Source organism: Exophiala aquamarina (genome assembly GCF_000709125.1).
Source record: "Exophiala aquamarina CBS 119918 chromosome Unknown aczIA-supercont1.6, whole genome shotgun sequence".
NCBI classification, from domain to species: domain Eukaryota; kingdom Fungi; phylum Ascomycota; class Eurotiomycetes; order Chaetothyriales; family Herpotrichiellaceae; genus Exophiala; species Exophiala aquamarina.
The window spans coordinates 563,256-590,431 of NW_013550582.1; the positions used below are offsets into that span (position 1 = coordinate 563,256).

Sequence of the window (27,176 nt, forward strand, 5' to 3'; positions counted from 1 at the left end):
CAGGCCTATTCTCTAGTTCAGATCTTCCTCGTACCAGAAACTCATGAAGTCAAACCGTTGGACGGTTTCAAGCAGGCGAGACTGGATGCAGGGAAGGCAGAAAGTTAGCACGGCTGAGCTATATACTCAATAGGGAATTTAGGGGAACCCTTACGATACGACGAGATATAACCCTGGGACAACTCCAAACCCAGCCCTGTGACGGGAAGGTCAAATGGCCTTCAAGTTGCTCGACATCATGATCCGCTAACGGTGAAGCAGGTGCGGACATGGCCGAACAACGCCTGAAGTACACGGTATAGAACTGCCCGGCCTCATCCAGCTCAACCCTCCACAGCTGCACCCGATCCTGCTCAGGGATATCAGAGCAGACGACCGGCAGCCGCACACCGCGTTCCTCAACGCGCATGATCCGCACCGCAATCTCCGCGAGCAGCTGTCCGTCGGCTCCACAGCGCCTCAGCGCCGTAACGGCGCGTCGTCGGTAGTCCACACCGCGGTACTTGGTCGCCACGAAGAACAGTGGCGGGAGGAGCTTCGCGGTCCGTAAGCGGACTTCCGCCGTCATGAGGATCCCGCAGCTGACCATGACGAGCTCGATGCTGGTCGCATAGCCGTCATATGCCATCTCTTGGTTGTCAAACGGCGCGCACCGCGAGATTATCTCGAGGCACAGGTGGTAGATCCGGAGGACGTTCAGGTCACCGAAATCCTTGAGGGTGGTCTCCGTGGGGAGGGCCTTCTCGAAGGCGCTGTAGCACGCGTACCAGTTGTTGAGGCGCGATGTTAGAGAGGGTACGGTGTGGAATCGGGTGCGTGGCGGTGGACCGGAAAGGCGGATTCCTGTGCATTCTAAGGCGAGGGTGTGCAAGGAGAGCGCGGATTCTTCGAGGCCGGTGAAGGCGGAGATGCAGCACCGAGTACAAAGGTGTCGTTGAATGTCGTCTGTGTCTGAAGATTCAATGGGGGTCAAGTAGGTAGGTAGCCTGCGGTGTGGTGGAACGAGATGTTTGTGAAATTCACTCGTCTGGAGCTCCAGCTTTGAAAATATGTGGCTGATTTCCTCAATGGCGGTGTTCTGCGTTGGACTCGTTGCGAGTGAATAATGCGCGGTGATGATCTTCCTCCCAGCGATCAAATGCTGTAGTGCGGGAAAATGGTTTTGCTGGAGCTCGTTGTAGAGCATCAGAAGGAGGCATGCGACCAACACTGTCGCTGCATCTGGACTTGTGGCCCGACTTATGAGTCGAAGAGCTTTTCCATAGTGCCAGCGGAATGGAGCACTGTCATCATTGCTACGAAGCAGGGAGGGCTGGCGAAGATGCATGTCCAGCTGTGCGGCGGCGATCACTAGGTGCCTGATGCTCTCCTCGGATTGGCAGGCTTGGAGGACCAGCCGGTTCCAGAAGGAGGCACTCCCATAGTTGACCAGAGTCGGAGCACAAACCTCGTAGAAATAGTGGCATGCGACCGCGGCCTGTTGATCTTCGACCTGTACGCCTTCATGCAGGACTATTAGGAGTGCCGCAGGCGGCGGTCGCCTGGGAATTGGATATCCATCGCAGTTGCGGCCTGTGCGAGTACATCGTTCGCATGATGGTTTGGCTTCATCGCATTTGACTCGTCTGATTCTGCAGACATGTCCATTGTCAGGGGTTCTTACGAGTAGGATAGGACCGGGCACCTCTTCCAACCAGACCTACCTGCATGTAATGCAGCCAGTGCGACCTCTGCGCTTGGGTTGGGAGCTGTTCTTCACTCCTTGCGGACACAGAGATCCTTCCATCGTTTCCGCGGCGATGGAATTGCGTTCAACCTCCACACGGAGGACGTGTCTGTTTCATCATGTCTCGACGCTGACGTGAACTCAACCTGGTGATCTGGAGCACCTCGCTGTCCATGGAGGACAGGTCTGCTCTCGGAGGTGAAGCCTAACTCCGTAAAGGAGCCTCCCGCTGATTGGTCTGATCGCTTGCTAGTGACTAGCTGCATATCAGGGAATGTCGACTCAGAAGGAGCCTTGCAGAGAAGACAAGGCCCTGGGCTAAACAAGCTTCGATGAGGGAATATAGGATGTGGATGAGTGGCAGGTACCGTCTCGTGCCTTTGCACTGGCCAAATCCACTCACTGGCTGAAGGCGAAACGACAAAATCTTGCACTGAGAAACACGGACCGTGAGGCGGAATGCCAAATCCGTGGTTCGGGCTCACCGTTCACACTATGGTGGCAAATCGCTATCTACTGGAGCGGATTGCGGGAGGGAGTTTCCGCCAAAGCTGGCCTCGTTCCGGGTCTGTCAGTCGAATGAGTGGAAATCTAAAATATTCCCTTGAAGGTGATGGCTTATCCTAGCTATGATAGCGGCACAAACTCAAACTCTGGCGATTTGGTTTTCCTGTTTGTGGAAACTTATAGGTCCTCAAGTTTCTCGACAAAACAACTTACCAGAAATGTTGGTCCATCTTCGAAATTGGGCAGAAAGCCCAGGCTGGCAAAAGGGGCGCCTGTATCACCCGGTCCAACACCCTCTGAAGCCATATGCATAACTGCCCGTATGTTTGCATATCACTCTGCAACTTATACTGCCTACGCTTGCTAAATCACGCCCATTTTATCGAAGACCGCTCCTAGAACCCCAGCTGCCATCGTACCAGCAGAGAACAGGATCATTGAACCGTACATGCTTCCGTAGCCATAGTTCAGCGCCTTGCTCAGTATTGGTAAGTGCAACAAAGATTGAGACAATGGTCCTGAAGCAACATTTCCAATCCCACGTCCCGCGACGAACAGCGCAAATATCAGAGATGGCTCTGCAGTGAGAGTGGTGTCTCTCTCGACTATCTCCCTGATCACGCCGGGCCAGCTCGCCGTCATACACCCCATAAAGAAGCCATGGGTGAAACCGAAGAGAAGTATCAATGCCGCAGATGCTGAGAAGCCCCAGAGTAGTGCAGCACCATTCATGGATGCAAGTGCCGACACAATGATAACGCCCTTCGGAGACCATCGATCGGTAAGGACGCCACCTACAATACTACCGAGAAGTATGCCGACATTAATCAATGACAGGGACGAGGTAGCGACAACTTCGCTAAAACCCAAGGATCGCGCGTAAGAAGGTAGATAAATTCCAGGCAAATAAACGCCCAGGCCTTGAACAACATTTGCAATACAGAAGGCCAGGAACAAAGGTTTCAAAGCGAAGCTCAGACGAGGTCTATAGCGATGAACGTTCAGCGCGGCAGGTAATCGCGGCTTCAGAATGATGAGAGCCACAGCGATGAACACTAGATCGACGACTGACCATACTCGTAAAGTTGTCCGGAACCCGTGGGTTTCGAGGAGCCAAGAGATAATGTATGGGAAAACCAGCCCGGTAAAGCCAGATGCTCCCCAGCAAATCCCGTATGCCAGAGCTTTGCGCCGAACGAACCATTCATCGAGGAACAGAAATGTGGGATAATAGACCATACTGCCTCCCAACGCAGACAGTACGCCTTGCGCAATTATGAGATCGGTGACATTCCCTGCGAAACTTGCACCGATTAGAGCTGCGCAAGTCAGTAGCCCACCCAGACCAATACACTGCTTTCTGCGGTTGGGCCACTGACGAAGGAGTGGAAGGAGCACCGGTGAGCAGAGAAACATCAATCCAGACGATATCGTGCCGACCAAAGGCAACCGCGTATCTGGGCTGTGGAATTCTTGCGACCTGCTGTAAAACTCCTGGAAAATTCCATAGGAGTAAACGAAGCCCCACACCAGCCCTTCCAGCAAAAATGCTCCGAATAGAACCAACCACGCACTGGCTCCACGATCTGTTGGAAGTAAGGAGTGTCCAGCAACTACGTCTTCGTGTGCAGCCTGCTGGCGGTCCAGTGTGTTGGTCTGGTCCCTAAGTTCTAGCGCTTCCTGTGTATCCATGGTAGCGTCTCAAAGGGCACCGTTCTGCTGTCGATATCAAACAATCTGGCAGTTTCCTTTGGGTAATGTGGATGGAAGGTGGAGAGGTTTCTATAGGGGTGAAGGATACTGGGGCAGGTGATTGCGAACTCGCCAGAGTGCTCCAGCATAAAGTTACTGAATGTGAGCATTGAATCCGCACGTAGGCTTACAAATCGTCCCATGCATATGCGCTTCTGCATCACGTCACAAACGATCTCCGGTGCCTGTACTGGGTAGATAAGAAATGTGCGAGCCTCTCACTGGTCTTAAAAGCTAAGGCTGTAGGAGTAGCTATTATTACGTTAATATAATGCTACCTACCTTGATATTAATACGTCAAATCCTCTTCCATAGAATACACCGTAGTAAATTCTATTTTCAAGGGGAAAGGAAGTATTTACAACGATACTAATGACGCATGTCACAGCGCCATGAAATATGCTATACGCGATTAGGAAAGGCGCCATAGACTTAGCACCGAAGTCGAATAGTCTCTCCCGCCGTCGTGTCTGGTGCGGTTATCGCCGACTCTTGTTTTAAAGCGGCGCTCGGTGCTCGGAACTCGGCGCTAGGGCTTAAGTAAACTGCATGAGTCTTGGTACGTCGTGGGCACATGGTCACTCTGTCATTCTCTCACTCACTCTGTCATTTGCGAGTCGATGTTCTTCGTCAAAATCCATTCCAATCGCATGCCATTCTCGCTGAAAGATACCTCAAACTCGATCTTAACTTCTGGCGCAATACTCATTTCATTAAAACATAAAGGTATTTTCTTGTTGCCCGTGTCGCCAGTGAAGGTCACAAGGTCAACCATGCCTTGACCGCTCCGCCGTTAACCGTGTTGCCGTGTCCGCGATGCCGGGTCTCAATCGAAAACCGCGGAGCGCTAGTGCTTCCGGATAAAATTGGGGACCCAACCATTTTGATCAGAAATACCAAATTTAAAGGCCCCTTAGGTACTTCAAATTCCGCTGTTGAATTGATGGTGAGTCAAGTTTGGAATCCTTTCGCTACTTCACTTCCAAGTTTGTTACACAAATCGTTCCCCGATTTCCCTTTTCCTATTCTTACCTTGCGATTCAATATCGACAAGATGGGCTCCATGGCGCCTTCATTATTTTCCTCCTTGCCCGAGGTCGCGAAAGATGAAGTCTTCAGTTTGATGGCGGCTTACAGCTCGGATACCGACCCAAATAAGGTAAATCTTGGCGCAGGGGTATATCGCTGTGATGAGGGCAAATCCTGGCCACTGAAGGTAGTTGGCCAGGTGGAAAAGAGCTTACACGAGCTGCAAGATATTAGTCGCCATGACTATCTGGCTATCGAGGGAGACCCACGATTCTTGCGCGTCGCTCGGAATCTGCTTTTCTCCTCGGCCTTCGAGTCCGCAGACGGACTCCAGCAATCAACAGAATCCCGGGTTGTTTCCGTACAGTCAATTTCGGGTACAGGAGCCAACCATGTCGGTGCTCGCTTTCTAGCTGAGAACCTACGACCGCGTCGAGTATGGTTGTCAGATCCAACTTGGGCCAATCACCATGCGATATGGGAATCTGTGGGCGTTGCGGTACATACGTATCCATACTACAACCAGGAGAGCCGAGCACTTGACTTTACTGCTATGATGGCCACTTTGGAACAGGAGGCCGCCTCCGAAGATGTTATCCTTCTGCATGCTTGCGCCCACAATCCTACAGGTATCGATCCATCACGAGAACAATGGGCTGCAATTGCAGAACTATGTCAACGAAAGCAACTATTTCCTTTCTTCGATAGTGCTTATCAAGGTTTCGCATCTGGAAGTCCAGCTCAGGATGCATGGGCTGTGTGTCACTTTTATGGACTACAACCACGTCTGGAAATGTGTGTTGCTCAATCGTTCTCGAAGAATTTTGGCCTCTATGGGCAAAGAGCAGGAGCCTTTCATTTAGTGATGAACGACCCTTGCCCCTACGCCAGAGATAGAGTTCTTTCCAACTTGTCACAGATAATACGGTCCGAATACTCGGTTTCACCAAGATATGGCTCTACCATCATCAGAACGATTCTCGACAACAAAACGCTGTCGGAAGAATGGTTAGCCGACTTGCAGACTATCAGCGGTCGAATAAAAGCGATGAGAGCTGCACTCTATGACGAGCTTTGCCGTCTGCGTACTCCCGGTTCATGGGTTCATGTACTAGAACAGGTATATCACAACACAAAGCTACTGTTTGAGATTAATCATACTAACAAGCCGGTCAGATTGGCATGTTCTCATACACGGGCCTTACTCCCAGCGAAGTCGAAATACTTCGAGAAAAATTCCACATTTATATGCTGTCTTCAGGACGGATTTCAGTCGCCGGGTGTAAGTCAGCATTCTCCCTGACGACCAAGCCTTGCCACTAACAGCCCTTAGTGAACTCGACAAACGTCCAATATGTTGCAGCTGCTATCCATGCTGTGAGAGCAAATGAGAGCTATAGCTAGCTTGAGTAGTGATGCCAAGGATCCAAAAAATAGTTATTGGGTTCCTCTACGACTACAAGACTCTCCCGCGACTTTCCGAGCAAAATCGAACACAGATGAGCCTGACAGCAGCCTTCTGGTCGTTTGATTTATATATCGTTCCCACAGAGGAACGCTCAATGAGACACGACCTCACGTCTTTAAATCCGGTCCGCGCATTGAAGCCAATAAGAATATTTCGTATATGATGTTCGCGGGACCTAAAAAAGCAGGCATCCTGGGAAAATGGATAGCGCAGAATGCTCCGAAAGGGCCCAAGACGACCCTCATCCACAAATGCCACCAGGGTTATCTATCATGGCCTCCCTCAAGAAGATATGATTCCTAACAGGCAGCGTCCTCGCCAAGAAAGTCCACATCATCGAATTCAGTCTGCTTCAAGCTTGAATGCGATAACAAGGGCGCCGTCAGGTACGAGCCGAGACAGATCTCGAGCTGTCGTCCTTGCTACCAGTGATGCTTGGACTAGATGCTTTTCCTAAAAGCTCATTCTGCATTGATAGTTGACCCAGATCCCTAATTCACCGTACGACGGGAGAGTACTGGTGCTCTGGTAGCGGCAGAAGCAATCCCATTCATTAGATCATCCGTCCTGCCGCCATGTACCCTCTTTTCTCTTCTGCTTTAGATCTTTATAGCTGGTCATAAATGAAAATCCGAATTCCGTAAATACCGGAAAATGAGGAGATGTTAAGCCAGTACTACTTGAAGTCAGTGTGTTAGGGATGTGGTACGAAGTCTCGGTGTCTCGTTGCACCATGTATCCAAAATGCAAGAACTGATTATGCTTTTGGTCATTGATTGCAACGTGAACTGAGCTTTTATATATATATACTACTTGAAATATGAGTGTCGCCGTAATCTAGTAAAAAGTCAACAGGGATATAGTTATCAGACAACGACTAGGATGCACTCACTACGCGGAGATTATATCTTCACCGCTCAGAAAAGAAATGTATTTATGGATTATTTATGTAGGTTTTCTATCACAAATCAGTCACAATTTCTTCTGAAATGACACTATGGCCGAGTGGTTAAGGGTAAGAAAGATCCTCAAATGTCCGGCCATGACTTGTTTCTAACGTAATTGCAGCGTGTGACTAGAATTTCGCTCCTGTCGGCAGTGGAAACCAGGTATCACATCTCTTCGGAGGCACAGGTTCAAGTCCTGTTGGTGTCGAATTGTTTTTTTTTGGGCCGGATGAATGTTTTTGCACAATTGGCGTACAGCCATTCAATTTCTTGTGCGCAGAGTGCGGGGTGAGGGGGGCTGCATGAGACTCACAATACTCGCCCCTAAAAGACTTAGCCGCACAGTATATGGCGTCGAGAGTCGAGAGCAGACCAGACCACTTATGAGTACGACAATATGACTACTAAATACCACGCTTCAACATTGAATGTCCTCTGATTTCTAAATGTCTTCCATACAGACGACAACACAATCAAACCACTAACTACCAGTTACTAGAGTTTCCAATGCACGATTTGCGTACCACTGGAAAAATCAAGCATGAAACAGTGCGGCGAAAGAAAGACAACCCGCGCTCTACACCACGCACTGTGAACAATGCATTCTGGAAAATGGATCAGGACGAGTTTGTCGGTCGGAGGTGATTGCATGACTCGCATCCGTCAAATACAGTAGCACTTGAACGGCAGACTCCATCCTCGACCACTCGAGCTACACAATGTGCTGCCCCTCGATGAAGCAAACTGCACGGACAATCAGCTCGTTTGGACATAAACACGCCGGCACAGCAGAACCCAGCCTATAAGTTCCGCCCACGAATGAGACATGCGCAGTACTTCTTCCGTAAACAAGACCTCAGTGCAACTTCAGCCCGGTAAAAGAGGGGAACACATCTCCTAACTAGATTCAAGCTGTGTCTCCTAGATCTTCGTCACTTCACAAGCACACCCACAGGTCCAGAGCTGAACAAGGCGCCTCTCGACTCAATCTCCTTCCGCACACGCTTTCAACTGCCTGCTCGAAATCCACTCAGCGGCACACGCACATCTTTGCTAGTATCCGGGGAACCAACAGACTGCCTACAAGCGCTTCCCACCCGCACAAACAGTAAGCCATGCCTCGACAGATATGGTACATGGACCAGGATGGTAGGGGCTACTACGACCGTTGCGTCTTGCTGAGAGTAGGCGGAAGATTCCAGGTGACCGATCGTCATGGACACACACGAAATATCATGTTCCTGGAGGATGACAGCTCCGGTGATGAGTCCGACTATCCCAATGATCGAAGGTAAAGCGGGCGCCCAACGGTCCCAAGATTGATTGCCCTCGCAGCTAACTTGGCACGTAGGGGCGGCGGCCGCGATCGACGACCCCAGAACCATACCATCCAGATTTTTGCGAACCAGAATATCTTCTGTTGTGATGGCGGGAGACAACGTGGTGGCTACAGGCGGCGGCATTAAGAATGATATAATGGATATCCCTATTCAGGCCCTTGGGTCGTCAGATTGGTGGTGCTGTTGCCAACACCACCTTGTTCTCCGCAGAGACTATCTTTTCATCACCACTATATCCTCGTTTTTGAGACAGCATCCAAGCATAAAGTTCAGGGTTGTTGTATGCTGCTGTCCAGCTGTCATGCATCAAGTCGGCATATCTTGTGAAATTGATGTCGGCGGCGCCGGCTTTTGTCAAAGCCTCAACCATCTGTTGAGAAGCACGCACAGGTATAATATCATCCAAATCGCCATGGTGGACCCTTGTTATCGATGTCAGCTTTTTCGCCCCGATACATCAGTTTAAACCTACCTACCATTGCGGGATATGCTTGATGTGACTCGCCCGAAGCCGGTCTCCTCCACCACAGATGGGCGCAAGACTAGCGAATCTATTAGGTGAATGCAGTGCCAGTTCCCATGTTCCGTATCCACCCATGCTGAAACCAGTGACGTGAATGCGATCGAGATCGACGTGATATCGGTCTACGATATCGTCCAGGAGCGCTGACAATATTGGCGCATTCCAACCATATCCCCACTCCATGTTCAACGATGGCGTGACAGTGATGAAACCCTCAGCCACCAATGTGCAGACCTCTGCTGGAACAGGTTGAACAGATTTATCGCCTTGTTTTGTTTGTCTGCTCTGTCTCAATCTCGGAGCCAGAGGTATTGATATGGTGGGTGCCGTGTTCGAAGGGTCTGATCTAAATTTGTCGTAGCAGAGGATGACTTTGGGTATTCCATGTCTAATGGATGCAAAAGATTCATTCTTGCCCATTTGAGATTCGCCTGCTCCATGAAGAAAGAGGATTACAGGCCATTTCTTTCCCTTGGCTTTGCTGTCGTAAGCAGGCGGCAGTGACACAAAATGTTCATACCCAAAAGGAGCGTTTGAAGACCTTTGCTCATATAATTCGAAACGAACATTCTCAACCTTCGAATATGGATGTCTTGGGTCCTTGGGAGGATTGTACTGGTCGGTGGTGTGCACTACCATTTTAGGGACGTTCTTAGGACCACGACGGACCTTGTGAAAGTCGTGAAGAGCATTTGGGTTGATTGAAGGGTCATCTCGAACAAGATGTCTGCCGTTCGTTGTCATGTCGCTATGGTTTGGCTGATTGGTCGGAAGGTGAACGGAGAATGTTCAAGGTGTATATCATGCTCTGATATGCTCACTTGAATCAATCGTCGATCTCAATCCCGCTGATGGCGGACCTATCTTCCGAGGGAATGGGCTTTCTAATAATACTTACATCAATATCTTACCATATACATCCTTACACAGCGTCCTACAGCATCCTCAAAATCAGGGTGCTCACGGACAGGAAAGTAGCACGTAATCTGGCAATATGAGATGGCCACAGGGCAAGCTGATAAGCGTGGCTGGCTAATAATTCGGGATCAATCAGTGCTTGTGACCACGGTCCATTGATCTCTTTGGTCAGCGATGACGTCCAGGGTCATCGACATGATTATTGGGACGAAGAGATCATTCAAGGTGAAAGAACTCGACACGAACCGAAACGCGTTCACGTGGACGTTCAAATAGACCGAGGAGCCGATGACGCGCTAGCCTAGATAGGCGGCATTCTTTATCGGCCCTGATTTAATATTACGTCGTTTCAAAGAAATGCGCATGCAAACCACCAATTTCTGATCCCGAGCAGGAGGACTCGAGGTCTAGCTTCGTCCAGCCCTTGAGTCGCTCTGAAAATGGTGCCGCAGTTATGGGGAATTCTCAGAGCTCGAATAAGATCTCTGCCCAGGACAGGTAGCGAGACATCTCACCCGCAGCACCCCTCCCTGCTCTCTTCGCCGCAAGTTCTAACATCTGATCCCCGACACTCAGGGCGATCCTTGACATGAAAATCCAGCGAGACAAACTGCGCCAATATCAGAAACGAATTACAGTGATAACCACCCGCGAAACCGAGATTGCCCGCGAATGCCTCGCGAAAGGCGACAAAGCCAAGGCACTCCTCGCTCTCCGCCGGAAAAAGTACCAGGAATCGCTCCTCTCGAAAACGGACTCTCAGTTGGAGCAACTCGAGAAGCTGACGAGCAGCGTTGAATTCGCGCAGGTGCAAAAGGACGTGGTGTTTGGTCTTCAACAAGGCACACAGGTACTGAACATGATACACAAGGAAATGGGCGGGCTGGAAGGCGTAGAGAAAATGATGGCCGATACGGAGGAAGCGAGAAGGTATCAGGAGGAAATCAGCGAGGCTCTCGCAGGGCAGATGTCGAATGAGGATGAGGACGAAGTAGAGGATGAGCTTGAGGCCATGGAGAGGGAGGTGACTGGTGTCAATGTTCTGCCAGACGCTCCAAACAAGACAATCGTGGGAGAAGGCATCTTGCCCGAAGTCCCCAAGACCGAACTTGAACTGGAGCAGGACAGGCTACAGAAACAGAAAGAGAGGGCTAGGCAGAGGAGGGTGGCACTGGAGGCTTGATGAAGCCTATTTTCTCTAGATTTGATGTTCCGATGCCAGGCTCTGCTCTTTCTTCCCACCAAGCAATATATCCGCCGATGAATACAAGTGACAACTAGCTAGTCTTCTTCGCTCACTGTCCTGGCGTAGAATGACCCACGTTTGTCAGGCCTTGGATGACCTTGTGGTCCTTCGGGTTTGCAGCCGCTTCATAGAGCACGCTGACCGGTTCGCGATTCAATGCCATGAAATCCCCCTTGAAGCCTAAATAACTGATTCTAGTGACATCTTCACTTCCTCCAGAATGGTTGTCCTCGAAAAAAAGATTAATGGATGTCGTGCCGTTCCAAAGGGCGCGGTTCAGAGGAATATCCGCCACATCATTGCTTCGTGGTAGAGTGATAACTTGAGTAGCCTTGAGGTCGGTCGCTGTACTAAAGTCCATGTCATCCCGGTTGCGAAATAGTTTCAGAGTCTGCGGAGCCGAGTCGGAATCGGAAGTACGGATGAGTATTGAATACAGTTTGCATGATCCTGCGAAAGGAATGTGCATCAAAATCTGCTCATCTGCATCGCTTTCAAGTATTGGTTGGTCGTTCAGTCGTTCATCCCATGTCTTCTGAACTATTGCCGCGCCTGATCGCGACTCAGCCTCGTTGAGTGTGACGATGCCTTCGAACTCAATTTGTTTGTAAAGGTTTGACTGAAGCGCGGGCTCCAAGTCGTGAGAGTGGTCGTGGTGGTCTCCGTGACCGCCGTGACCGTGCCCATGTTCCTCATGAGCGTGAGAGTGCTCATGGGAATGAGAGGCCATCTTCTGAGGAGTGTGGTTATGCTGGTTGTGTTGGTGGCATTCATTAATCAACCAATTTGGGCACAATCCTGCGTCATCTAGTTGCTCCCAAATTCATGGCATTCTGCCTTTTCGCTAGACGTTGAGAAGCATGGACTGTGCTCAAAGACTACTACGATCCTCGATGAAGCGAAGGTACCTGTGACTGAGTGAGGCGAGAGCGCCCTCCCTTGAAAACCCCTCCCCTTAGCGCCCCTCGGCCTGCCGCTTTAACTAAACTGTCGCTTGACTGCCTCCCTTTCTCATCCTCACTTTGGCCAATGTGTTACTCATGTCAATACCAGGCCATGGATTTAGCAGTTTCTCAAGTCTGGCTGAGCGTGATACTGCGCCGTATTCTCTCTGTGATGTTCGATTCAGCCTGATAATATTGCATCTACGTCAGTAAAGACGGCGTTGGAACAGCGGATGTTCCTAGCCTCGAGATGAGTGGATGTTTGTTAGATCAGAATCATCAGATAGAATGATCATCATTATGTTTTTTTGGGAATACAGCTGGGTTTTGTTTCGCGGCTAGAAATGTTCCTAGTTTGACCCTTATTCGGCGTATGTCGAACCGATGGAGCCAGGAACGCTACGCCAGTCTCTTCTGCTTTGTAGGTGGTTATACCGCCCCTTGCCCCTATGTCTGCTGCTGCTGCTGCTGCTGCTGCTGCCACGCAGCGCGCTTATGATATACGCCACGGCGGAATGTCTGCTTCAGTGCGGTCACCGCCTCTCGATCCACTGGCAGCGGAGATTGTACAGCACCGATGCCACACAAGTTATTCTTGCGATCAATAAACCAGGCGAGCGTCAGGCCTCCGCCCCAACTCAATGTACCCTCACCGTACCAATTCTCAATATCCTGGAGTGTGAGCAAGCCGCCTAGGCCGTGGCCCACCTTGACATCGGGGTCGATTCCAAGACGGAAGAATGGGCCCGCAGGGCTAGATAGTGCAGCCTGGTGTCCTGATGTAGCGTTGACGCTGAGATGATGTTTGAACATATCATCGACAGTGGCTGGTTTAAGCAGCTTGCCATCGTTGGCCAGCAGCGAATGCAAAACCTTGATGTACTCGGAGCCCGGCATGTACAGGCCATGCCCACCAAAATCTCCACGGTTGCGCTTGTTCATGTCACCGTTGCTGCCGGCTACTGCCACGCCGAGGCCCTCAGGGTCTCCTGGATTCAGATCAATCATGCGTGCGCGCAGGTCCTCACGCGTGACCGGCCAGAACTGGGCATCGGTAATGCCCAATGGACCACAGATGCGTTCTTGCATGTGCTCGCTCAGGGTCCCCCCAGTTACTCTCTCTATGATCTTGCCAGTCCAGTCAAGCCCAGTACCATACATCCAGCTGTCACCCGGGTGGAAACCAAGCGGGTAGCTGAATGCCTCCTCCACTCCTCGAGTTTTGCCCTCTTGTGGCTGGTTAAACTTTTGGCTCCATTGTCCCAGAAGCGGGTTCATGAAGTCGTAGGTTAGGCCGGAGCTGTGCGTGAGCAGCATCTCGAGCGTAATTGGGCGTGCGGCAGGCTCGAGCAATGGAGTTTCACCATCCGCGGACCATCCAGTCATCACTTGCTTGGAGGCAAGCTCAGGAGCGATGGAGGAGATGTCGCCAGTGAGGGTCAACAAGCCATCCTCTACGCATTGCAGAGCTGCAATGGTTGTGATTAGTTTTGTCGCCGACGCGAGGAATAGGACGTCATCGAGCCGCTGGGACCGCTTTTCTCCCGACAACAGGGTCCGCTCTCCGAGAGCTTTGTTATAGACGAAGCGACACTCGGCATCGGTGGCACATATAACAACACCGTTGATATTTCCGGCATCAATGGCCTTTTGAAAGACAGTTTCGATGTCGTCGCCCATTCTGCAGACGAAAAGTCAATCGGCCTTCAATTGAACGCGGGGAACGGGCAGGTACGGAATTCTAAGACTTCCGGAATGGTGCTTTGCTCTGAATATCGGAACCGCACACGAGTAACGGAAAGCAATGAGGTGGTATGTCGACGAAAAGTTCGACTGTTGCCTGCGTAGGGTTATCATCAATTAGGTGAGAAGGGGTTCTGAAAGCTATGAGTAACTTATTGGGCGCCTTATTTCATCTGTCATCTGGCCTGTCCAGAGCCTGATCTTTTTCTCAACCACCAGGCGCCACCATCGTTCGAGGAATTTCTACTGGGCACACATCGAATACACCCAAGTCTCTCTATAGGACTACATGCATACGAGTGGTAGCTTGGTGAAGAGTTCTTTGTCTGGGATATGTGTTTGGACCTTTGAGGTGGTCCCGTAGGACTAACCCCTTGAAGACGAGACTGGGATCGCAAGGCTCCGTCACCTAAACAAAAACCCCGCGAGGTCAGCTATTTAGGCAAACCATCCAATAGGATTGAGCATGAGAGTATTGGATCTATCAGCGTCACCATCAGGACTTTCCAGCATACTTGTACTGATTATTCGAACTACGAGTAAAAGATTTTCAGGCACTACAAGCATCCGATCGAGTAGCCGGTGTGCCCAGAATCAAGTATGGGGTACGTTCTACTTGCAGCTTTGAAAGAGGCGGATTCCATCAAACCAAGAGATGATAACCGAAGCGGCATTAACATATTCATCCACAAGATCGGGCGGCCTTATTCAGTTCTGGCGAGGTAGACGGTTTCCTGTTCCAGTTAGTCATGGTCGATACGCTCTGAAGGATTGGCGTTATATATCATCAAATGCTATCAACAAGTCTTTCCCTTTAGGGTATGGAGACCATTGAAATAGCCACGCCGCGTCGGCGAATTTTGGCCGATATTTATCGCCGAGAATTTCAATTCAGATGGTGGAAGCATTCACCCAGAGTATCAGTTGGCAGCTCTCCAATTTGGATGGACGATTGCGATCAATCCCCGACACTTGAAGAACAAGATTCAAACGCCCAATTAGTAAATCTATATCAACTCGACCTTGAGAGATATTAGTCGGAGTGCACCTCGTCTCGAGCACGGCAACGAAATGGGTTGAGGTAAAATGAGCGATATCGACATTTGTCCGGTTATTGGCGCGTTCTGCTGAAAGTTCAAACACCGAATCCCATGTACCAATTACTTCCGTGGAAGCAAACAAACGTCGCCAAGTGGTAAAATCAGCGGTTCTCAAATTTACCACATCTTGGCCATCATCCACAAGGTCTGCTACTGTACCTTGGAATATCCACTCACACACTTTTATCGGCAATTGCACCGCTGCACTGCACCCAAATAGATTGATAAGATTGAGTTTGGAGATTTTCATACAGTTATGTATTGCCGAAAACTTTTGCATCTGATAATGATAATCCTGGATCTGATATAACCGATGCTACCCCCCTCCATATGGATGATGGAGGGCCACAAGCACCTATCACACCTCCCCCGTCGGTGCCCTCAGACGTGTGATATTGGTTGGATTTACTCTATTTGATCTTAGATCCACGAATCGAGACCTCTAGGCCACCTTCAAGATTCATCATGGGCGAAGGTCGTGCTTCCGTGCTCGAGAAGAGGTTGATATGGAAGTTGGGTAAGCATAACTACTCGAGATTATATGCAACTATGTTAACTTGAGTAGATTTCTTTATTGTTGTGAGTAGCGACACTGGACCAGAATAATGTATACTGAATCCCTAGGCGTATTGTTGCCTGTGCTACTTCCTGAACTACCTTGGTAAGACTTCATCGATTGATAGTGTCACTACAGCCTGTTGATGAGTTCAGATCGAAATGCGCTTGCAAATGCCTATGTGAGTCCGCTAGTATCAGAGGAGTTGCATTCTTGCTGAAGCCCTCAACAGGTGGCTGGTATGAAAGAAAGTCTTTCTTTGAAGCAAAATGATTACAGCCTGCTACTCTCCATCTTCGGAGCAGGGTAAGGCCCTTCAAATGGTCCATATGTCAGAGGCTCACTTCGAAATTAGTATGCTCGTTGGTCAAATTCCTCATGCTCTCATCCTTCAAAAAGTGCAACCTCGGATCTGGATCCCAACAACTGTTATTATCTGGTCTGGCCTTACCATGGCCTGTGCTGGATGCAACAATTTTGCCCAGCTCGCCGCAGTCCGCTTTCTGCAAGGATTCTTCGAAGCAAGCCTTTACAGTGGGACCATGTTTATCATTGGGTCGTGGTAGTATGTACAATTTGTGTGCAAATGAAGATTCCTTCGGTGCTAATAGGTGTCTTTGTAGCAAAGCAGACGAAATCTCCAAGCGAGCGTCCATATTCACTTCCATTGGACAATTTGGATCACTGTTTGCTGGCATTATGATGACAGCTGTCCGCAAGACATTGGACGGCCACGCTGATATGGCCGGCTGGCAATGGGTGTTCATAATTGGTTAGTCCACGCTGCAGAATCGCGGTACTGTCTCTTGTGCACTTGATCCTGACTCACGAAAAGATGGTCTTATGGGAATGCCGGTTGGTATTTTTGGCCTGGTAAGTTCCATGATATTCAGCCTGAAAGCTGGTGCGCTTTTGATATACTGATTGAACAGATCTTCTTTCCAAACACGCCCTTGAAAACAAATATGCCTTACCTCTCGAAGGAGGAGGTCCAATTCGCAATCAACCGTCTACCACCTATCATTAAAGAAAGCACTAAGATCAAACCCAAATCTTTGGCCAAACGAGTCCTGACGAAGCCTACAATGTTCGTCCAGAGCGCTTGTCTGATCAGATTATGAAGCCACTAACTTCGTCCAGCTATATCTTGACCATGTTCTCCGTCTTGTCAGCGATGATAGAGGCGTTTGCATTCCAGGTGTGTCACAAAGGAATATTCCTTTTCGATGAGCACTGCTAACCTTTTTCAAGGGTTGCTTCCTGCTCTGGATGAAGCATTTTGAAGACAAATTCCCCCAATCAGCCGTCACTACGTACCCTCTTGGTATACAGGCGGTTGCCATCTTGTCAATGATCCTTGCTGGAGTGTATATGGACAAGACAAGACGAAACGTGGAGGTCGGTATTCTAACCGGTCTTCTCCAGCTGATATGTGGAGCGATGCTGGTCGTTCCCTCACTCCCCACCGGTGGAACATTCTTTGCCTTCTATCTCAGCGGTACGTCGTTTATGGTGAATCCACTTCTCTACGGGTGGGGAGGGGTTATCGCTCGAAGAGGTGGCGACGACGCAGCACGTGCCATCATCCTATATACCATGAATACTGGAGGTCAGCTTCTCTACACGTGGTGGGGTATCGTCCTTTATCCCGCTGCTGATGCGCCGTACTGGAAGAAAGGCGCCATCGCCTTGATGGCTGCAGTATGCTGTTATCTGTGCGGTCTTTACTGCATGCATTGGGTAAGCTCACCTCGTCCTTGCCGTATGAAAGTGTTATTCACAGCTTTACAGCTCGATCAACGAACAAAAGAAGACCATGCGAATAGATCAGAGGATGATAGCGTCGTCACTCCGGAAACACAGGTGATAGATTTGAAAGCTTAAAATAAAGCCTGATGGTGAGCGGCCAGATTCAACACCAAAGCTAGAACATGCCTAGGTAATAGTGTCGCGTCCAATATCGATCGCATCCATTAGTTGTTGTACGTCTAGGGTAGACAAGCATGCACTCCCGGCCTCACTGCTTGGTTAGTTCACTGAGGGTATCTATACTTACCCTTACAGGCGTCTCCCTATTCCCCTAATGACCAATCCGTTTTACGTCCATCTTGCTTGAACTTTGGGCGTGCCTTTCATTAGTCGTGCTGCACTGTATCTGTTCTTGCAGCCGTGTCGTTGGTGGAAAGACACAATTGGTGAGCTTGCTACTAGTCTGTATATTTCTAATTGACAACACTGCGTTTAAGCGTAGGTGAGGCTCCCGACTGGACCCCAAATCACTTTGCCCCTAGATAATGCCTAAGTGTGATCAGAGATAATTACACAGGCACCATCATCAACCCCTTTTCCCCTCGCGAGGAGATACGTACTGTAGATACAAGGGTCGCGCCCGTGGCAGACCCACCAATAGCCTTGAGCGTAGACACATCAACCTTCCTCGCTTTGTGTCTTGTCTCCTTCTCTCACTTTGGGCGTCCTAAGATGACTCTAGTGGCCTTGCATTCCTTTGTGTCGATGAGAGAATGTGTTTCCTAATGGCGTTGCGCATTTCTGTATGAGCATCTGGTGCTTATGGGCCATTCTGTTGCTGTGGGCGTTCTGTGCCAGACCGCGCGCCCTGAATCTGAAGACAACCGTGTTGAGACACTGATAAAACGGGCATGGTGAGCAGCATGCCCAAACCCAGGACACTTGCTGCACCACTTCGGATGACATGATATCATTTCGCAGTCGTTCGAAGAGAGCTCTGGTGGATCCATGCGATATATCGATAAAAAATATTCCTGAAAGGCCGCTTAGACAAGGCACATCTCCTAGGCCCCTGATATCTCCGGCTATTCTGCCAAACCGGAAGAGGACACTCGTGGCGGCGCACTGAGCAAACACCAGATACGACGGTCTGCTGTCATGTTAGATGGCTTCTACGTGAGCTTCCTTGGCCTCCGGTCTCCAGCAGAAAGACAAGGAGGACAGCCAATAACTTCCACTGGATGGACCTTGTTGGCACAACGTCCGCTGCTACAACAACTTGATGGACTTCCATGAGCATGTTCAACTCCATTACCGGCGCTAGCGGTGATTCAATCATGCAAGCGTGAATATTACAGCCTCGTCCACAACCGTCGCCAAGCGGAAGCCTCGTTGATCTGGAGGCCACACCACAGAGTACATAACCCTCCTTTTGGCACCGCAACGGTGATTTGTTTTCACTCGCTTGACAACACGCTTCATTCGTTCACTCCATTCAATCCCTTGACGCAGCAACCGTTGACCAGCAAACAGCCATTCTTTCCTCGTCTCTATCCGTCCTAAAGGCTCATCACGAGATGAAGTCTATCTTCTTCTGGCTATCCTGCCTGCTTCTGAGCAGTGTCGGCAATGCTATTGGCGCCGCAGGTGCTGGTGACAGTTCTGCAGGCCACACCAACACTACTCTGACTGGAACTACTTCTTCTGCTCTCTATACTTCTGCTTCCACTGCTTCCAATAGCTTGTCATTGCCTGCCGTTCCCACTTCAATCTTCAGTGATGGTCCAGACCGAAAGGCCACTCGTCACTGCAGCCATTCCACCACCACTGTGATCTCATGGATCAAGCACGGCGTGCCCTCTGCAGTCTTCATTCTCAAGACCGTCGCTGTCTTTGGATCACAGACCACATCTTGTAGGCGAAGGCCTCAATCCCACAATGAAACTCGAGCGGCGCTAACATCTCTACAGCTGACGATCTTTCTTTGTCTTCCTCAGGGCCCTTGAGCACTACCCACAGTGAGCACTACCCACAAACTGAACCCTTAAACAAAAATGCCAAGGCCGGAATAAATTGACGATGTTATATCTCCAGATTGTGTCACGACCACTCCAGCCAGTACTACCACTGTCTCTACCTCTACCGGTACGTCTATCCAAGACGATCAAGTCCTTGTGTGTATTGTCAACTAACTTACAATCCCAGGCGACGGCCTATTCCCCAGTGTTAGCACTGAAACTGCCCACCACGTCCTCAACACCGCCCATCTCCCCAATGGGAATGTCTCTATCTTCGTTCGCAGCAGCCGTCGTATCTTGCCCTTGCGTCCTTCGCCTGCCATCTTTTCCAACGCCTCTACAACCTACTTCGCTCGCACACTATCCCCGGCTGGCGCTGCAATCGGCGAGACTACATCCTCCACAATCGTTGCTCCCTTGTCCAACTCAGAGACACCAGACACTGCCCCCACAGACGTTACCACTACAACCATTCTCACTCGCACAACAGCGACCACCACCACCTTCGTTGGCACTGGTGGCACAGCAAACAATGGGACTGAGGCTGCGCGCAGCAGCACTTTGTCTGCCGCTGCCACCGTTGAGACTGAGACCGAGACTGAGACCGAGTCGTTTCCAACCAGCACCCCATTGTCCGGCACTCTCTCTGAAACCACCTCTGTCTTGAACGAAACCGCAGTGAGTACCAGCACGTCGTCTGAAGTTTCAACCACTACCATCACAGCTTCTGTGCTTGTCGGTAACACATCTCCATCCTCTTTTGCCGTCTTCGATTCGGCTTCACCTTCCTCACCAGCTTCAGCTTCAGCTTCGTCGGTCGTGCCATTTGACTCCTCCGCATCTACCACTGACGGCGATCCATACGCATCCCTATGCTGCACCGTGTACACCAACATCTCATCCTCGCCCCTTACCCCCCCAAACCCTAGCCCTGCACCCAGCTCCAGCTCCAGCTACGTCAACATCTCAACCTTCATCGCTTCGGGCCTCACCATCAACGCATCGACCAGCACCGCAGGCATTCTCCCGTCCTCGTCTTCGTCCGAGACTTCCTCCATCGTCCTCTCCACGCCCCACCGCACGCACACCCCGAGAACGACCCTCAGCCCATCCACCGTCCCAGCCAGCACCACGACCGCCACGACTGGCGCCGCACGCGCAGCAGTCCGCCCGGCCCGCGTCTTCGTGCATCTCGCTCACCTCATGGCTCTCCTCGACGTGGTGAAGCTCTGCACTGCTGATGCCGGCACCACTCTTACCGCTGCCGCTCCAGCTGTTCCTGGTCTGCCAATGGCATGCGACAACGGGCCGCTCGCCTCACCATGCCATACCATCTCGTTCACAGCCACCAAGTCAACGACCTACACCATCCACACCACGACCACTGTGCGCTCCACTGTCACGTCCACCACCACAATTGGCAATCACACCACCTCCATGGCTGCGACTTCTAGCGTCATCGAAAACGCCACTTCGTCGCATACCTACACTTTCGGCGTGCATAGTATCGACCCTGTCGCCAGCACCACCCACGCTGCCGCCTCCCACCTCGCCGCCTCGGCATTTGTGGTGCTCGTGCTCTTCACGCTTGGTGCCTGGTTTGTTTTGTGAAGGGGTTTAAGGGAGGCGGGTTTTGGGTTTTCTATGGCGGGTACCTGGATCCCCAATGCTGGTGTTTTTGCCGGCGGCCAACGTGATGATCAATGAACAATTTCTGTGCTTTTTTGCTGGGAGGACGCTGCGTTCAGCTTTCAGGAAATTCCTGTTCATAGTTTCTACAATGAAATTCATTTTCTATGGATGCTTTTCCTATCTGATTTACGGCCGGTGTGCTCCTAGATCCTAAATGAATACGGGTTTAAGAGCTCATATTCCGTAGGTCCACATCAGTCTTCAATGCAGCAAAACTTCCCACACAATCACGGTGGGTCCATGTCCAAGCCTGGCTGTCGAATGTTGGAGCACTCAGGAGACTTACTCCACCCGTTCTGTGGTCCGCTGAGAAGTATACTGCTTCCCATCCTCAGTACCATCGATCTTACCAGGTCCAGGACGCTTGAACTCTTCGCCATCACCAATACCAGGAATGCATTCAAGTTCGGGGTATTCGGCAATAGCACCAGCACCTATACTGCTCCGATGTCCATGGTTGTGAGTATATGCTCGTAATTCCCAGCTACTGCTCCTGTAGAGTTTTTTCCAGCGGCCCGCAAGGCTATTCCCGCCCCTGTTGCTGCTTGAATTCTTGGTGGGAGTCAGGTTCGCGATGCGCGGTAAAGTCATGCTCTTGCTTTTCATTTTCTCAACATGCCTCTTTCTCCCGAATGGCAACGTTCTCCATGAGCCTGGAGTGGGAGTATTGATGTTTGCACCTGACGCGTTCAATGTTGAAAACTCCACCGAGGGTGAGAGATGGTTTTCGCCATCACGCAGCATATCAATGAAATCTCGCACTGCTACCCCGTCCTTCCCACTGGCCGAGCCACACCGCACTTCCCTCTCGTGACTCGGGAAACGCCCCTAAAGCCCAAAGATGTCCTTCAAGGGAGTGGTAGTTCCAGGACGAATCTCCAAATCATTGTTAGGGATAGTACTTGTGAAACGTCGACCTATATCTAGGAAACTTTTCTTTCTCTTGTTGTTCTCCGTCTGTACCGGTGAGGGTTGCAGAAGTGTTTGTTGAGCTTCCACGTCTCCATTTGGCCTGGAAGTGGGTTTTGCATTCTTCGAATTCGCTTCTGAATGGCTTTCTTCTGGAAGAACTTCATCTCGGTCAACGTTCGACAAACTGCTTGTCTTAGAGCTTCGTCGCCTCCCATCACGGTCATATTTAGGGGCGGTCAGAAACCCTCCCACATTCTCATACAGTGGTTTAGCTACAGCTTGCCTGAAACTCCGTTGCCACATGTCACTTGCGCTGTCGAGAAAGAGAAAGTCTGGTGAACTTGGGTCGTGAGTCGCCCCACTGCCTGATCCCTTTCTTTGCCAGTGCGTCCGAGCATTGAGCGAGTGTGCTAAGATATTGCTTGAACGCCGTCGATTCGACGAGACTGCGTCTCCCAAGGAGAAATCCCAATTTCTTGTTTCAAAGGTCGGAGAGTGATTGAGCTCGCTCATCGGTTCACTGTGAGAATCCAATATTGCATGGGCGCTGATTTCTGTCAATCTTTCTATTCTTGCGTCTTCGAGAGCTCCCGTGCTGATTTCGCTCAAGTCTTCATCGTCGTTGGTGGACCTACGACCTCGGTGTCTGGTCGATGATTCGTGAGGTTGTAATTTTGCCCTCTCTGGCATACTAGTGCTTCTGCTTCTTGGGGAAACTCCAAGTCCAGCGTGGCCACAATCAGAGGCTTTATTCGAATATCTCCTGCCAAACCAAGTAGCCTCCTCTGTTCCCGATGGGTTGCCAATATTGTTCAGTGAGGAACTTACCGGGAGGCTGACCGACTCTGATCTTCCACCAATCGCAAGGCTGTTGATATTCCTCCCTGGACAGTTTCGGAGAGAATTATTGGCAGGACCTACTTCACCATCGCTCCAGTAGAATGACGATCCATCATCTCCTACACGATTAGGTTTGAAGCTCAGTCCACTAGCTCCACTGCCAAATGAGGTCACTGTCTTCCATTGAGATCGCATATTCTCGGCCTGGTGCCCTAGTTCGAACAGTCGTCTAGTTTGAGGATCGGAAGGGCGTCTATTGTGTTCCGCAGTGACTCGAGATGACAGGTGACCTGAAGCGGACTGACGCTTTGCTGGGATCGCCACATCCATAGAGGGTCGCTGGAGGTGTGATATCGTGGTATGACTAGTCGTAGGTCTAGAGACAGCGATAAGTGAAGGGCTGGCGAGATTTTGGGAAATGCGCATATTGAATAGGTGCACAGATAGTTGATCTGAATCGTGTCCTGATGTTAGATTTCTTGAAGAAGAGACATCCTTTTTCTGGGGTTCAGAGTCGGTAAGACTAGGGAGGTCGCCGGAGGATTTCTCACGCAGGAAAATTGTTCCAGGGTCACAGTGCGGATCTGATGAGCCAAGATCATTGCTTTTGGGATCTAGTTCTGCAAATTTTGCAATGAACTCAATGAAGGTTGGGTCGAGATTTGATACAATACTGGCACGAACACCATCGTCAGGGTTGGAATTCACACCGTCCATTTGTGTTGCAGTAACAGTAGTGCTAAGTCTCTTGAGGGTTGAAAGGATTTCAACTTGTTCATCGGTGCTGTAACTTAGCTCTGGAGAGGCCAGGCTTGCGACGCTGGCTGGATCCTTTTCTCTCATCGCAATATGGTTGAGCGTGCTATTGGAGTTGAATGAGCTTGGTAGCTTGATTGTGCCGTTTGATATCCCTGTGCTTAGTCTCTGTAGTGCAATCATCGGTGCAGAATCCTTCTCAGCCAAAAGGGCTTCTGTGAAGATTTTCTGTCCAGGAATAGTAAGGAAATCAAGATCGATCGATGCCTTTTCAACATCATCTTTAGTTTGCATATCACCTCCTAGTGAACGGCTGGGGGAGAGGCGAGCTGTCACTGGGATGTCGAGAGAATTCGGAAGCTCTTTTGCTAGCAAAGGGCTCAATCTTAATGTAGCGTCGCCACCTTTCAGCATTGTGGTTCGAATGCTCTTCGCGTCACTGTCATATCCTCCCTCAGTTCCTGTACGGGACATGAGCAACTCAAGTAAGCCATTGGAGTGTTGACTCATAGAGGCCTCCGCAATGTCCACACCAAGTGAAGAAGGATGGATATCGGAAGGATTTTGAGAGGCTTCTTTCAGACCCGGTGGTCCCCTTGGACTGGTTATGCCCAGTCTCCCCTCAGATATCCTCTGTTTGATATGGCTTCCAAGTTGCTCCAATCGACTTGGTGGCTTGGGCTCCGAATCCTTTGAACAGAACTTAAAATCTATGTCGAACGAGGATCGTTTTGGTACCGGCAAATGCATTGACTCGGAAGCTGTTTGATAGCCGCGTACCGAGGAGCTCGACCTAAAGAGCTCTTCTAACATATCATTGTCTGTGGTGGATTGCTTGCGCTTGCCAGACGCATGAGGCACAGTGTCTGGAGGGAGATGCACAGATATGGCTGAATGCCCTTGCATGGTGTTCAGATTCGCGTTGAGGTCACTTTCATCGGGCTGCTGGGAACTGACGCAGCAGATCAAATGGGAGAGCTGCTTTGTGATAAAAGGCATATTGAAAAAAACAGATGTAGGGGCTGGATACAGCGAGGGATGAAAGTCAAAGGAATGCAAGGACAAGTAAGCTCGCAGGCTGATGGAATTGGGTGGCCAGAGTCAAACAACAACACAGACGAGGCAAAAAAATCAGAACATGGGAAAAGCAATTCATAAGAAGAAGGGAGAACTATACTTTTGAGGAATGGAAAGAATGACTCGATCCTGCCTTCGCCAACTGCAGGAGCGTTCGTCAGTATTCGGGCAGTCAGGTTGCGGACGATGTAAAATGTTCTTTTGAGGCCAGGGGGGTTCGTCAGGAGCATGTTGTGTCTAACCTCGCGCAATACATTGAGAACATCCTCACGAGATGAAGCATTTTGACTACCTGATCCACTCTACCTGGTAGAAATATCTGGTATGCTCTCCGCCGTAAGACCTAGAAAAGAAGAGGTTCAGTCGATGGTCATCGGGTGTGGAGTGACGCGCCGTATAGAATTAGGGTGGATTATATGAGCATACAAGGCCACCATCTTCTCCACGGCATGTTGTGCATAATTTCACTGCCAATCCTGTATTCAAGGTGGACCGAAGTGTTCTTCTCTTGCTGTCATTTCCTCCGGCTCTCGCGGGACCATTTTGAGTGTTTTTGCCGATGGTGAGAACTGGAGTGCAGCTCATAGCCAACCAACATCTCCCTTGGCTCTTCTCACGAAGATGCCGATTGATATCCAAATTCAAGAACTCGATACCACCGGCTACAATACAGCAAATTATAGATATGACGCCTATACCGGTGGATTTGAGCTATCCACCCCAGCACACACTGTGAATAATGGCAAATGTCAAGTCTACCGATACTTGAGCCCCTTTCTTCCCGCTGGCTATCCTTCCAGTGTGACCGATGATTACACACCTTATCAAATATACGATTCATTACAAGCATTTGCTTCTACAATTGCTGGCCTTCTGGCCTCTCGCGCTGTCTTCGTTGGTATGGGGGTTGGCTCTGAGGATGCTTCTGTTATTACCACGATGTTATTGTACATTGCGCAGGCAACCATCGGGCGGATCGCAACCATAGCCTTTGCCGACCGTTTTTCACAGCAAATCGAGGCGAACGTCAAGTTCTATCGTTTCTTTGCAGACATTGTTAATGATGCAGCATTTGTTCTAGATTGCATCAGCCCACACTTGCCAATCCTTGGGCGAGCAATTACGTTATGCGTGAGCAACGCATGTCGTGCTCTATGTGGGGTCGCTGGCGGAAGTAGCAAGGCTATCTTGAGCACACACTTTGCAAAGGCAGGCAACATTGGTGAGCTTAATGCTAAGGACGGCAGTCAAGAAACAGTGGTGAGCTTGATTGGGATGTGGGTGGGTGGCCTGGTTGTTAGTAAAGTGGAAGGGATTGCAGAAACCTGGTGCTGCATGATACCGCTTCTGGCGTTGCATCTGTGGTGCAACTGGAAGGCGGTCAAAAGTGTGAGGCTTTCCACTCTGAATACTGAGAGAGCGGTCATATTATTCGACGGAGTACTTCAGGGACAGACAAAGAGTTTAGACGAGGTAGGAAAACAGGAAGGAATCCTAGGGAAAGGTGACATGCTGCGAACAGCCGAGGGCCGACTATTGTCATCTTGCAAAGTCGGTGCGTCTGTGGACGAGTTGCTTCGCATCATGCGTCTCAAAGAGCTTGGTGTTCCTGGCAGACCCGAGACTGCCGGCGAGAGGCTAGCACGCCTATTGGAAGTATTCCACGAAGAGGAATACTTATTATGGGCTGATATAACAACCGGGCAAGCAGTCATCATTTTGAAAGAAGACGCGTCTGTTGTGACTCAAGCGAAAGGATTTCTGCATTTGATGCGCCTCGCAAATTCTCACTCACCTCTACAAAAAGACAAGACAAAAAGGATGGAGGATCCTCAAAAATCCATCATGATGCCCCAGCAGGACGATGAGATCTTGAAATATCTCGAACAAACACTTCATGAGAACAGTACCCTCTGGCCGGCAATCAAAGATCGCGTCCAGGCTGCGGGTTGGGAACTAGAAAAGGGGACCTTAGAACAAGGACCGTCATACCGGGTCCGCATGTGCAACGGACCCGACAGCAAAAAGGACAAGTGAAGTGGCTGTGCTAGTCCCTAAGAAGAGGCCTCTTCGAGTGACGAGCTCAAGGCCAACTTGCTCGCTCATGCAAATAGGATCCCTCTACCAGGTGGAGCCAGCGATGGTTGTAACGTGTGATGTGCTGCGGAGCAGGGTAACAGAAACCAAGCCTGACCGAGCACGTTAGCCACTTTTTGACATCACGATTCGAGTGTTCGCCTCGAATCGGTGGCAAGCTCCATCAAGAAATGGATACTGGTCGCCGGAAGAATTTTTCATCTGCCCTGGGATGTCATTGCTCCGGCTGTTGGTAC

The 27,176-nt window shown here is 50.2% G+C and overlaps 10 protein-coding genes across 10 annotated transcripts; 4 read left to right on the plus strand and 6 right to left on the minus strand.

The window, feature by feature from the left end:
- Positions 1-118: 118 nt before the first annotated feature.
- Positions 119-1,992, minus strand: A1O9_07603 (uncharacterized protein; the record flags this gene model as incomplete). Its single annotated transcript, XM_013403159.1, has 2 exons — positions 119-1,631; positions 1,760-1,992. 2 exons carry the CDS (start codon positions 1,990-1,992, stop codon positions 119-121), a joined length of 1,746 nt encoding a protein of 581 aa, XP_013258613.1.
- A 604-nt stretch (positions 1,993-2,596) lies between these two features.
- A1O9_07604 (uncharacterized protein) lies at positions 2,597-3,925 on the minus strand (the record flags this gene model as incomplete). The annotated part of the gene is made up of 1 exon (XM_013403160.1): positions 2,597-3,925. One exon carries the CDS (start codon positions 3,923-3,925, stop codon positions 2,597-2,599), a length of 1,329 nt encoding a protein of 442 aa, XP_013258614.1.
- A 1,114-nt stretch (positions 3,926-5,039) lies between these two features.
- On the plus strand, positions 5,040-6,418 carry A1O9_07605 (aspartate aminotransferase; the record flags this gene model as incomplete). The annotated part of the gene is made up of 3 exons (XM_013403161.1): positions 5,040-6,134; positions 6,191-6,296; positions 6,348-6,418. 3 exons carry the CDS (start codon positions 5,040-5,042, stop codon positions 6,416-6,418), a joined length of 1,272 nt encoding a protein of 423 aa, XP_013258615.1.
- Positions 6,419-8,935: 2,517 nt separating this feature from the next.
- Positions 8,936-10,036, minus strand: A1O9_07607 (uncharacterized protein; the record flags this gene model as incomplete). The annotated part of the gene is made up of 2 exons (XM_013403162.1): positions 8,936-9,191; positions 9,246-10,036. 2 exons carry the CDS (start codon positions 10,034-10,036, stop codon positions 8,936-8,938), a joined length of 1,047 nt encoding a protein of 348 aa, XP_013258616.1.
- Positions 10,037-10,664: 628 nt separating this feature from the next.
- Positions 10,665-11,393, plus strand: A1O9_07608 (uncharacterized protein; the record flags this gene model as incomplete). The annotated part of the gene is made up of 2 exons (XM_013403163.1): positions 10,665-10,708; positions 10,787-11,393. 2 exons carry the CDS (start codon positions 10,665-10,667, stop codon positions 11,391-11,393), a joined length of 651 nt encoding a protein of 216 aa, XP_013258617.1.
- Positions 11,394-11,505: 112 nt separating this feature from the next.
- Positions 11,506-12,186, minus strand: A1O9_07609 (uncharacterized protein; the record flags this gene model as incomplete). The annotated part of the gene is made up of 1 exon (XM_013403164.1): positions 11,506-12,186. One exon carries the CDS (start codon positions 12,184-12,186, stop codon positions 11,506-11,508), a length of 681 nt encoding a protein of 226 aa, XP_013258618.1.
- Positions 12,187-12,847: 661 nt separating this feature from the next.
- Positions 12,848-14,080, minus strand: A1O9_07610 (beta-lactamase; the record flags this gene model as incomplete). Its single annotated transcript, XM_013403165.1, has 1 exon — positions 12,848-14,080. One exon carries the CDS (start codon positions 14,078-14,080, stop codon positions 12,848-12,850), a length of 1,233 nt encoding a protein of 410 aa, XP_013258619.1.
- Positions 14,081-16,764: 2,684 nt separating this feature from the next.
- Positions 16,765-17,683, plus strand: A1O9_07611 (uncharacterized protein; the record flags this gene model as incomplete). Its single annotated transcript, XM_013403166.1, has 4 exons — positions 16,765-16,886; positions 16,940-16,997; positions 17,051-17,539; positions 17,591-17,683. The coding sequence occupies 4 exons, from the start codon at positions 16,765-16,767 to the stop codon at positions 17,681-17,683; spliced, it is 762 nt and encodes a 253-aa protein (XP_013258620.1).
- Positions 17,684-21,433: 3,750 nt separating this feature from the next.
- Positions 21,434-24,765, minus strand: A1O9_07612 (uncharacterized protein; the record flags this gene model as incomplete). Its single annotated transcript, XM_013403167.1, has 1 exon — positions 21,434-24,765. The coding sequence occupies one exon, from the start codon at positions 24,763-24,765 to the stop codon at positions 22,087-22,089; it is 2,679 nt and encodes an 892-aa protein (XP_013258621.1). The 3' UTR covers positions 21,434-22,086.
- Positions 24,766-25,464: 699 nt separating this feature from the next.
- Positions 25,465-26,880, plus strand: A1O9_07613 (uncharacterized protein; the record flags this gene model as incomplete). The annotated part of the gene is made up of 1 exon (XM_013403168.1): positions 25,465-26,880. One exon carries the CDS (start codon positions 25,465-25,467, stop codon positions 26,878-26,880), a length of 1,416 nt encoding a protein of 471 aa, XP_013258622.1.
- Between the last annotated feature and the right edge of the window lie 296 nt (positions 26,881-27,176).